Consider the following 12,878-nt stretch of genomic DNA (forward strand, 5'->3'; position numbering starts at 1 on the left):
CCATTGATTTACCTATTCTGGATATTTCGTATAAATGGAATCACACACTATGTATCATTTTGTGTCTGGCTTCTCTCACTAAGCATCGTGCTTTCAAGGTCCATCAGTGTTGTGGCTGTGTCAGTGCTTCAGTCCTTTTCATGGCTGAATTATATTCCACTTAGACCACTGGTCTTTTCACCCCACTCAATAGTTTTGCTGTTGGTTGATGTTTTCTTTTCTTATTTATGGAAGAGAAAGATGCTATGATTCCAATTCTGATCAAAAGGTGAGTTTTTATCTCCCTGAGAATTCTAGAGACTTGTGACACCTCAGGAATTCAGGACCATCCCATGTGGTGGGCTGGATGGCCCAGTTTGTACATTGCACACTTGATCGATGCTCACAAATGCTCTTCCCTCTGGGATACAGGTTTCCTTTTGTGCACTGATGAATGCCACCCTCAGCATTCTGGATGATGTCTGTAAAAACAAAACCACCGTCGTCTCTCTGAAGGTAACAAAGAAGTCTTCATAATCATGTTTCGAGTTTCAAACATATTGAGGGCACACTTCGGGTGCACAAAATCCTCTTTATCATGAATGGGTTGTGAGTTAACGTTTAATCTACTCCAGTTGTAAGGTCTGAAAAATTAACATGCAGGAATATTGCCCTTTTCTGTACAGTTTTGTGAGTTTTATTACCTGAGTAGGTTTGTGTAACTACCACCACAGTCAGACAACAGAACAGTTCCATCCCTCTCCCCTGACCCTCCTCTCCTCCCCCCACCCCCACCAACTCCACTGGGCTTCCTCTTTTTTTTTTTTTTTTGGAACGTTTTGGCTGTGTAGCGGGGCATGCGGGATCTTAGTTCCTTGCCCAGGGATCGAACCCATGCCCCCTGCAGTGGAAGTACAGAGTCTTAACCACTGGACTGCCAGGGAAGCCCTGGGCTTCCTCTTTATAGTCAGATATTCACTCCCTCCACCATTAGCTCCTGTGAATCCCTGATCTGTTCTCTGTCGTTATAGTTTTGTCTTTTCAAGAGTGTTTTGTAAATGGAGTCACACAATAAGTGGCCCTTTGAGTCTAGCTTCTTTCACTGAGCACCATATTTTCAAGCTTCATCCACATTGTAGCCTGTGTCAGTGCTTCACTCCTTTTTATGGTTGAGTAGTGTCCCATTTTCTGGATGGACCACAGTTTGTTTATCCACTCATCTTTGAAGGATATTGGAGTTGTTTCCACTTGACCAAGATCTCTTCATTTCTCCATCCCCACCCCAGCTTTTGGCAATTATCAGTAGACCTACTATAAACATTTATCTGTGTGTGTGTGTGTGTGTGTGTACTTGAATTTTCATTTCTCTAGGGTAAATACCTAGGAGGGGGATGACTATGTCATTACAATTGCAGATTTAAAAAAATAGTTTCTCTTAAGACTTTAAGTTGTAACTTATGGATGTTGTTATTTCATTTATAAATCTGTATGAAAATAAGAATAACACTTTCATTTGTATTCTGGTGAACTTTAAAGTAATTTATTAGTATAACATGCTTATTCATGAAATGTACACTTATTCATAGGGTTTTCAGATTAAATTTGTATAAACAATGAACCCTTTCAACAAATTTATTTAAATTCCCTCAAACATTTTCTACCATGTTTACAAATATTCTCATTTCTCCCCAGATTTTAAGTACTTAATGAGGAAGATTTACAAACCTAAAAGGCAAGGTCACTATACCCTTAAGGGATTCATAAATCCACTCAGTCACGTGCATAAATATAATAATTCAGAGTTTTTAAAAAATGTGTAATATGGTGTATCAACAGCCATGTTCTCTTAAATTGTTCATATTAAAATCACGTCTAATTGCTTTTTGCCATGAAATCATGTGGTTAATTAGTCTCCTTCTCTAATGTGTCAAATTGTTCCAGCCCTTTAAACAACAGATTTCCAAATTATGCCAAAGATTACAAAACCTTCTAAAATTAACACAGAAGTATTACCATTATGGAGTTTTAGCTTGCTTGCTATTTTTTTTCTTTCCTGAGGATATAAAATAAACTTCCTAGCTAAGAAGAATAGATTTAATGTCAAAGGGGATTTTGATGAGATTTCATCAGCCACAGAATTGAGAACCACAGTTTTTCAGGATGATTTTTCTGCTCTGTCGAGGGGGAGGGACCCCAAACTCATGCCTTTCATTTGGGATATGGTTATAAAACTCAGCGCATCCTGTTTTTCCCAAACATCTCTCAAGTTTCACTCTGATCCAGTTTTTATTGAAATTCTTATCTTCTTATCATCAAATTTGGATACATAGAAATTGGTTTCCCTGCTAAGATTTCAGTTAATTTCCTTCACCATTGGATTGGCTTCAACTAATTTCTTCCCTTCATTTATTAGGTTGTGAGCTTGTGAATTCTCTTCATATTTTTTTGATGGGATTACATTTTTATAGTCAGTTTATTGACAGTAATCAATAATCAAGGGAACAGTATCAGCATTAATATTAATATTATTATTGCTAGTCTTTCCTTAACTCTATTCCTTAGGCATAACCAATGTTAACATTTAGATGCATATTTTTCCATACCTTTTTTACTTTGTGAATGCTTGTATAACACACACACACACACACACACACACACATTGAAACACACATTGAGTACCTACTATGAGTGGTTTAGAGCAGTGATTAAGGATTCCACCTCTGATACCAGACTGCCAAAGTTCAAATCTTGGTTCTGTCACCTACTAGATATGTATCTTTGTTTTCTCATCCAAAATGGAAATAATAATAGCTTCTATTTCATAAGTATCTTCATAAAATTAAATAAATTAATATATATAAGGCACTTAATACTTGGCTCATAATAAGTATTAATTATATTTATTTTAAAATCTCAATTAGTGTCAGATACATAAATACCATAAATACAAAATTTTAAATTAAAGTACTTGTTCTTTTTAAACAAAAGGAGATAATATAACATGTGATTCTGTAATTTGCTTTACTTAATCGTAGCTCATGGACCTTTCTGCTTGTTAATATACATAGATATACTAAGTCATTCTTTTATTAACAGCTGTATACTATCCCATGATTTGATTTTATCATCTTTTATTTAACCAATCAGTTGGACATTTAGGTTTTCTGAATTCTTGCTATCACAAACCACACTGAAATGAACATCATTAGACAAGATTCTTGCACAATTTTAAAGTATTTCTTGCAGGAGGGATTCCTGGAAGGGAAATTGCTGAGTCAAAAGGGTATGTGCAATTTATGCCATGACAAGTGCTGACTTACTGCATGCCATGAAGGCGACACCAATTTGCATTCCCAGTGGGGCTTCTTGAATCAGGAAATGGAGGCTGAGTGAATGTCCTTTCACAGTCTTCATTATCCTAGACTGTCAACCCATTCTCTTGATGAGAGAGGGAACAGCTGCTGTTTCACTGATAAGAGAGAGAGAGAGCGCGCGCAAACACACCTTTCCTTGCAGAGAACGGCTGAGAGCTTTGCCTCTGTGATTGAACAAACATCCACATGGTCCAACTTCACCAAAGAGAAGACATCTACCCTGGCCACAGTCTTACTGGAGAGCGTGGAAAGCACCACTTTGGCAGCTTTTCTGAAACCCTCAGCGAATGTCAGTCAGACTATTCAGACGGACTACTTAGGTAGGACATATCCTTCGTGTCAAGGTCACACCTAGGGGCTGATTTAGACGAGTGACTTTGGCAATGTGATTCTGCATGGCTTTCCCATATACCATTTCCCCAGCTGTTTCCAACCTCTGAACGTACAGCAAAGCAAGTCCAATTATTGTAACAACATCTCCCATTTATCGAGTGCCTGGCATTGTGTTAAGTCATTGGTCAAGTTTACACAGCTGGTGAGTGGCGGAGCTAGGCCTCCTAGTTAGTGACTGTGGAACCTGAACCCTTCTTGTCCACTATGCTGGGCATGCTCCAGACTCTTTCAATTTCCTTTGGCTTTGAAAAACCTGTCTAAATTTGGAGTAGTCAGAGGACCATGACTCTGCTGCTTTCCATCATTGTTGACTTCAAGCCCATCTTTCCCTGATGCATCCTCTAAGGATGTGAGCGCTCACTCCTAGAATTACAATTGGGTTTCTCATTTATTTGGTGCTACCATCCTCCTGTCATTCATCAAGGGCCTCAGGATCTTTCCCATGACCAATCGTTCTGTCTGTCCTTTCCTCTTGCAACCAGGGATGCGTCCCTTTCTTGGCCAGAAACCAAATTCCAGACCCACTTTCTGGGTGACCTCCTGTAAATTCTCCCTTTCTTCCTTTTAGACATTGAGACCAAAGTTATCAACAAAGGATGCACTGAAGAGAATGAGGCCTTTAATTTGAAAGCGAAAGGGGACAAGATGAAGATTTGGTGCTCCACAATCGAAGAATCTGAATCCACAGGTACAGACCCACTCCTGAGAATCAGAGAGGGTGGTTATTGTGCATTCAAGCAGCAAATATTTATTTATTTATTTATTTATTACCTTTTAAACCTTTTTTAACTTAAAAAAGTTTTTTCTAACAGTCCCTTGTTGGTTATCTATTCTAAATATAGCAGCGTGTTCATGTCAATCCCAAACTCCCAATCTATCCCTCCCCACCCTTCCCCCCACCCCGGTAACCATAAGTTCGTTCTCTAAGTCTGTGAGTCTGTCTCTGTTTTGTAAATAAGTTCATTTGTATCACTGTTTTTTAGATTCTGCCTATAAGCAATATCATATGATATTTGTCTTTCACTGTCTGACTTACTTCACTTAGTATGATAATCTCCAGGTCCATCCATGTTTCTGCAAATGGCATTATTTCATTCTTTTTTTATGGCTGAGTAGTATTCCATTGTATATATGCACCACATCTTCTTTACCCATTCATCTGTCGATGGACATTTAAGTTGCTTCCGTGTCTTGGCTATTGTAGACAGTGCTGTAATGAACATTGGGGTGCATGTATTTATTTTGTTTTTAATTTTAATTTCTTTAGCAAATATTTATTGATCACCTCCTAGGTGCCAAGACCTGTGCCAAGAAGTGAGGGAATCAATGATGGTAGAGGGGGACTTCCCTGATGGTCCAGTGGTTAAGGCTCCACACTCCCAATGCAGGGGCCACGGGTTCAGTCCCTGGTCGGGGAACTAAGATCCCACATGCCACAAGGCGTGGCCAAAAAAAAAAATAAATGATGGTAGAGGCAGAAATAGCCCATGCCCTAAGGGAGTTTTCCATCTGCTAGGGAAGTCAGACATTAAATAAATAATCTCTGGGAATGGAGTCTAGAAGAGAGTGGATATGTGTATATGTATGTTTGGTTCACTTTGCTGTACAGCAGAAACTAACACAATATTGTAAATCCACTATACTCCAATAAAATATTAATTAAAGAAAATAATCTCACAGTACAGGAGTGTCAAGACACTTCCTGTCCAATCCAGCAGCCATTGGTCATGTTTTGTTATTGGCATTTCAAGTGTGGTTAGGCTGTGAGGGTGACATACATACTGGATTTCAAAGTCTTGGTGCCAAAGATGAAGGATGTAAAATATCTTATTAATAATTGTTTATATGGACTACATGTTGAAATGGTAATATTTTGTAGGTATTGAGTTAATACACAATTAAAATGACCTTTTTTTTTTTTACTGTTCTGAAATGTGGCTACTGGAAAATGTAAAATTGCATATGTGGCTTATACGATATTTCTAGCAGACAGAGCTAATCTGTATCAGGGATTGGCAAACCTTTCCTGTAAAGCATGGTTAGTAAATATTTTAGGCTTTGAGAACAATACAATCTGTCGCAATGATTCAGCTCTCCCATCATAGTGCAAAAGCATTCATAAGCAATATGTAAATGAATGGGTGAGGCTGTGTTGCAATGAAACTTTTATTTACAAAAAAACAGGCAATGGCCAGATTAGCTTGTAGGTCATTGTTCATCACTCCCTGATCTATATGCTGTCTGGAGGGCACAAGGAACAGGCTAGGACACATCCCTGGAGACCACCAACACTGAAAGCGGATGCCCACCAGAGAGACTGAACAAGAATAACCATAAATGTGGGAGGGGAACTTATTTCCCACTGCTGAGTTGAATTGTCCCTTAAAAACACAAATTCAAATTTATTTTTAAATGTAGCCAAGATTTTTTTCCAGGTGATAGTACTTCGAGATTTTTTTTTTTTTTAAAGGTTCTGGTGAGGCTCACCTACCTGGAAGTCCACTGGTGTTTCAATTCTCAGAGCAAGCCAGTGGTGCAGAGATGCATGGGATAAGAAAGTGTGTATGCGTGTGGATGGGCTGGGTCATCTATAATAACTACTGAGCAAATGATTCCCCCCCCTTTTTTTTTGCTTCTGGGGGAAATTGCAGGGATCAACGGGGTGGCTTTTGTCTCCTTTGCGGGTATGGAGTCCGTTTTGGATGAGCGCTTCTTCCAAGACCCTCAGATGCCCTTGGCCAACTCCCAGAGGAAGTTGAAGTTGAATTCTCGCATTGTTGGGGGCATCATAACAGGAGAGAAGAAAGATGGGTTCTCTAAACCAGTCACCTACACCCTGGAGAACATTGAGGTTTGTGCAGAGGTTTCCATTGGACCCCCATCTGCATTCTGAGAATTCCCCATTCTCAAGTGAGCTTAACTCTCATATTTGATGGGGACCCATTAAAGCAGCAAGTGTCCACAATTTCTGATAACTCAAGCCACTTCCCCAAATCCACCACTAGAAAAATGAGCTCTCCTATTTCTATGTGTCATTTTCCCATTCATCAATGGGCAAGGTTTAGGCTAGATTAAGTCATGTTGATGCAGGAACATTTACACGGATATTTACATTAGCTATGACCAAGTTAGTGGTAGAGACAGGTCTGGCACCCAAGACATTTCTTTTCATGACTGCACATTGAAATATCAGCATTTTTCTCCCTTCCCTACAGAACATACCCACATCTTCTTGAGGTTGATCAAGTTGAATCCTGAATGGATTCTTGAATAGAGGGATTCTCAGGTAACAAAAGCCTTTGAATTTTCAGCCAAAGCAGAATTTTGAGAGTCCCATCTGCGTTTCCTGGAACACAGATGTTGAAGGAGGTAGATGGACACAATCTGGCTGTGCGATCCTTGAAGTTTCTGAGACGCACACTGGCTGCAGCTGTAATCGAATGGTGAACTTGGCCATCATCATGGCTGCTGCGGAGCTCACGGTCAGTACTGATGCTCTGTACTCTAGCTCCCCAGATCCAATGGGAAAATATTGACTAAACATCCATGGTATGCCTCTCATGGCACTGGGTGTTGTGGGAAGGGGTTATGGGGGATAGAAGGGGTGTGGGCCATACTTCTGCCCTTAGAGAATTCATGGTCTGTTTGGGAAGCCATGACACTCATATATAAAATGATAAATGACCCTAAACAGGTGCAGGCACGATGACAATCACGGACCCCACTTACTGAGCACCTCCTATGGGCTGGACCCTTTATTTATTTTTTATTTTCTTATTATTTTTAAATTTTTATTTATTTATTTTTGGCTGCATTGGGTCTTCATTGCTGCGCACGGGCTTCCTCTAGTTGCGGCGGGCGGGGGCTACTCTTCGTTGCGGTGCGCGGGCTTCTCATTGCGGTGGCTTCTCTTGTGCCGGAGCACGGGCTCTAGGCGCGCGGGCTCAGTAGTGGTGGCTTGGGGGCTCTAGAGCACAGGCTCAGTAGTTGTGGCACATGGACTTAGCTACTCTGCAGCCTGTGGGACCTTCCCGGACCAGGGCTCGAACCCGTGTCCCCTGCATTGGCAGGCGGATTCTTTTTTTTTTTTTTTTTTTTTTTTTTTTGCGGTACGCAGGCCTCTCACTCTTGTGGCCTCTCCTGTTGCGGAGCACAGGCTTCCGACGCGCAGGCTCAGTGGCCATGGCTCACGGGCCCAGCCGCTCCGCAGCATGTGGGATCCTCCCGGACCGGGGCACGAACCTGTGTCCCCTGCATCAGCAGGCGGACTCTCAACCACTGCGCCACCAGGGAAGCCCGGCAGGAGGATTCTTAATCACTGTACCACCAGGGAAGCCCTGAACCCTTTGTTTTAAGTGTTTTTAGACCCATTTTGCAGGATGGGAGACTGGAGCTCAGCAGCCAGTCTAGTCATGAAGCCAGTAATTAGTGGAGTTGGGGTTTGAACCCAGGATGGTCTGAGTCCAGAAGTCTCTTTCTACAGAATCATCTACAGGCATACCTCGTTGTATTGCACTTTGCAGATACTTTTTCTTTTTTTAACAAATTGAAGGTTTTTGGCAACTCTGTGTGCATTGAGCAAGTCTATTGGCGCCATTTTTCAAGCAGCATTTGCTCACTTCATGTTCTGCATCATATTTTGGTAATTCTCACAATATTTCAAACCTTCCACCAGGAAAAAGTATATGACCTACTGAAGGTTCATATGATGGTAGCATTTTTTAGCAGTAAAATATTTTTCAATTAAGGTATGTACATTTTTTGACACATGCTATTGTACACTTAGTAGAATATGGTGTAGTGTAAACATAACTTTTATAAGCACTGGGGATAATAATTCATGTGACTCACTTTATTGCCAATATTTGCTTTATTGTGGTGGTCTGGAATTGAACCTCCAATATCTCTGAGGTCTGCCTGTAAATGGTGTAAGAATTTGTGCTGTAGGAACTGAGAGTTGTGTCAGTGGGAACTGGGGATAGATCAGGGAGGAGATGGAACCTGAAATAAGCCTTGGTGAGGGGTTAGATTCGGTAGAGAGAATAGACATTAGTGCTGTGGTGAGTATCCTTGTCTATATTACCAGGTAGGAGGTTCTATTCCTTGTCAGGGAGGTCCTAAATGTTATTTAGAGGAATGTAAGGCTTAGAACTTAAGAGTATTGGATCCAGAGCAAGACTAGTCTAGTTTCAAACCCCATCTCTATCACTTCCTAGCTGTGTTTCCATGGGCAAGTCACTCAACCTCTCTGAGCTGAGCCCAGTTCTTTCACCTTAAAAATGAGAACAAGAAGGACTTCCCTGGTGCCAGAGTGGTTAAGAATCCGCCTGCCAATGTAGGGGACATGGGTTTGAGCCCTGGTCCAGGAAGATCCTACATGCCGCGGAGCAACTAAGCCTGTGTGCCACAACTACTGAGCTTGTGCTCTAGAGCCCGTGTGCCATAACTACTGAAACCCGCATGCCTGGAGGCCATGCTCTGCAACAAGAAGCCACCGCAATGAGAAGCCTGCGCACTGCAACGAAGAGTAACCCCCACTCACCGCAACTAGAAAAAGCCCACGTGCAAAAACAAAGACCTAATGCAGCCTAAATAAATAAATAAATAAATGAGAACAAGTAAAAAATGATGATGTGAGAGCTCCCAGGCGGTCCACTGGTTAGGACTTGGCATTTTCACTACCATGGCCCGGGTTCAATCTCTGGTCAGGGAACTAAGATCCCACGAGGTGCAGCCAAAAACCAAAAATAAAAACAAAAAATAAAAAGCACCAACATTTCATTAAAAAAAAAGAAAAAAGTATGGTGAAAATTAACACTTATATCATACATGTTTCCTGCACTGTTGTGAGTACTTTAAGTATTTTCATTGAATCCTCCTAGAACAATTCCATAAGGTAGTTACTGTTAGTATCCTCTTTTTAACAGATGAGGAAACTGAGACACAGAGCAGTTAAGCATCTTGCCTAAGCTCAAACAGCTAAAACTGTAGTCAGTTATCTCAACTGCTACATCACAATATCATAGAGAAGAGTTCATGAGATGGTGCCTGGCATAGCTTTAACACACAGGAAGCACCCAAATAAACTTAAAATTAATTACAAATTATGGCATAGAGAAGGACTCAACTTGTCATTGCTACTCCCAGAAGTTGGGGGCATCTCTGAACACCTATTATCAGTCCTGGTTCAGAGCAGGAAACAGGAACCATTCAAGGTATTTCAAGCAGAAAAGTATTTAATACAGGGACTTGGATGCTCACAGAATCACAGGAAGGGATGGAGGACTTGAAGTCAGGGGGCTGCCATTTGGCTTCAAGATCACCCCTCTGCAGCCATAATCCAGAGGTCAAAAATAGAAGCTGTCATTTCACCCCACATCCACGAAATTAAAGATTAAAGATTGGATAGTCGGAAGGGGGAGTCCAGCCACAGCTCACTCCTGTCTGCAGAAAGCTGGTATCTGCCTCCATCCTGCCTTTCAAAACCTTCATGCATACATCTCACTGGAGAACCTAAATGACATTCAGGGCCTTAACCCCAAGAGATTATGGGAAATGTCATTTGTAAACATCCTGCCCTCACGGAACAGGGCATAGGACAGGGGTGAGAATGGGTACTGATGGATGCCAAAGGATGATGATGAACAATATCTAGTTCACGCTGAGTGTCAGAGGGAGAAAAGGCCTCCAAGCTCTATATACCCAAGCCAGGAGTCTGGGTAATTCGTTTTCCTGCCTGGGGGCGGGGTATGTTTGTCCTTCTCTGAGACCAACAGTTATCTCTTTCCTGACAGATGGAGTTCACTTTGTACATCATTAGCCACGTGGGCATGATCATCTCTTTGGTGTGTCTCACCGTGGCCATCATCACCTTCCTGATGTGTCGTACCATCCAAAACCACAACACCTACCTCCACTTGCACCTCTGCGTGTGCCTCTTCTTGGCCAAGATTCTCTTCCTCACCGGTGTAGACAAGACCGACAATCAGGTCTCATATCCTTCAGGCTGTGTCCCCATCCAGCCCCATCATCTCCAAATCTGCCTCTGCTCATCCTTACCTAACTCCCTCTATGCTAGTTCCCACCTCAGGACCTTTGCATGTGCTGTGCCCTCTTTCAATACTCGTCCCCCAGCTTCTCACCTAGTTGACTCCTTCTTGTGATAGGTCTCAGTTTAAAATCATTTCCCTGATCATGTTATATATTGTAGTGGTCCCTCCTACTACTCTTTAAGCCATTAATGCTCACGTGGGATGATTCCATCCTCATTCAGGGAACACCTGGCAATATCTGGAGACATTGTTAGTTGTCACCCCTGGGAGGGGATGCTGCTGGCAGCTAATGGGTGGAGGCCAGGGATGCTGCTAAACACCTTACAATACACAGGACAGCCGCCCCCCTGCCCCCAGCAGAAAATAATCTGGCAGTAGTGTTACAAATATCAGTAATGCTACAGTGGAGAAATTCTTTTTTTTTAATTGAAATATAGTTGATTTACAGTGTTGTGCCAATCTCTGCTGTACTGCAAAGTGACTCAGTTATACACATATATACATTCTTTTTTATATTCTTTTCCATTATGGTTTATCACAGTATATTCAACAGAGTTCCCTGTGCTATACAGTAGGACCTTGTTGTTTATCCATTCTATCTGTAATAGTTTGTATCTACCAACCCCAAACTCTTAGTCCATCCCTCTTCCTCCCCCCTTCCCCCTTGGCAACCACAAGTCTGTTCTCTATGTCTATGAGTCTGTTTCTGTTTTGTAGATAGGTTAATTTGTGCCATATTTTAGATTCCACATATAAGTGATAACATATGGTATTTGCCTTTCTCTTTCTGACTTACTTCACTTAGTATGATAATCTCTAGTTGCATCCACAGCTGAGAAATTCTACTTCTTATCCCTCTATTTTGCTTCCTTTCTCAGCACCTATTTGAAACCATATTGATTTTTGGGGTTATTTTACTTATTGTGTATCTACCTCTCCCACGAGACCATGTGCCCCATGAGAACAAGAACTTTTAGCCAATTTACCCCCAGTAACTGTGCCAGAAACAGTAGGCTCTCAGGGTTTTTCCAAAGGGAGCGCTACTGACATTTCAGGTGGGGTGATCATTCTTGATGCAGAACTACCCCTCTCATTGCGGGATGTTTCGCTTTCCAGACCCCTTGAGAACTAAAGGCTAGTAGCACACCTCACTCTCATCGTGTGACCAGGGGTGGGCAAACTTTTCCTGTAAAGTGGCAGATATAAATATTTTTGGCTTTGCAGATACTATGGTCTCTGCTGTGACTATTCAGCTCTTCTGTTTTAGTGTGAAAACAGCCATAGAGAATACATAAATGGGGGTGGCTGTATGTCAATGAAATGTTATTTACAAAACAGGCAGCCAACCCATGGCTGTAGTTTGTGGACCCCTTCCCCTCCCCCATATCTTCAACCATCCCCTAAAGAAGGGTGATCATATATCTGTTTTCCCCCAAACTCTCCCAGTTTTAGCACTGAAAGTTATATGTCCTGAGAAAACCAGGCAAAGCTGGATGATTGGTTACCCTACCAAAATGATGGAGCCACCTTGGTGAAGAATAAGTACTTGTGGAATGAATGAAGGGGCCGTGTTTGGGGATCTCCAATCAAAGTAGCTTCTCCTTTGCCCTCTTCCGCTGAACCTGCTCTCTGGAGTAGGGGATCCTGAACATGCCTGATTCTTCCCTGCAGGTGGGCTGCGCCATCATCGCAGGCTTTCTGCACTACCTTTTCCTCGCTTGCTTCTTCTGGATGCTGGTGGAGGCTGTGATGCTCTTCCTTATGGCCAGGAACCTGAAAGTGGTGAATTACTTCAGCTCTCGAAACATCAAGATGCGGTATCTCTGTGCCTTTGGCTATGGGCTCCCGGCGCTGGTGGTGGCTGTGTCCGCCATCATACAACCACAAGGTTATGGGATGTATAATCGGTAAGTGACATCCTTCTCTCCCCCTGAAAATTATTATTATTATTATTATTATTAATTATCCCATGATGATAATTATATGAACTCAAGAAGAGCAATAACAGGAGCAGTAGTTGTGACTCCCATTTATTGAGCTCTTACTTTATGTACTGTTGGTCTCAGGGCTGCCATATACA

At 41.9% G+C, this 12,878-nt stretch overlaps 1 protein-coding gene across 2 annotated transcripts in view; it reads left to right on the plus strand.

Annotated features, from left to right (window-relative positions):
• Positions 1–12,878, plus strand: part of ADGRE1 (adhesion G protein-coupled receptor E1) — a 48,828-nt gene that overhangs the window by 22,161 nt on the left and 13,789 nt on the right. For both annotated transcript variants that reach the window (XM_082620239.1, XM_082620240.1), the window contains 7 exons: positions 412–495; positions 3,496–3,673; positions 4,315–4,434; positions 6,398–6,597; positions 7,058–7,228; positions 10,541–10,735; positions 12,470–12,705. In XM_082620239.1, the coding sequence (XP_082476365.1) occupies positions 412–495; positions 3,496–3,673; positions 4,315–4,434; positions 6,398–6,597; positions 7,058–7,228; positions 10,541–10,735; positions 12,470–12,705 (1,184 nt within the window). The remainder of the gene's footprint in view (positions 1–411; positions 496–3,495; positions 3,674–4,314; positions 4,435–6,397; positions 6,598–7,057; positions 7,229–10,540; positions 10,736–12,469; positions 12,706–12,878) is intronic.

Source organism: Mesoplodon mirus, assembly GCF_964341445.2.
Source record: "Mesoplodon mirus genome assembly, chromosome: 5".
Lineage (NCBI taxonomy): Eukaryota > Metazoa > Chordata > Mammalia > Artiodactyla > Ziphiidae > Mesoplodon > Mesoplodon mirus.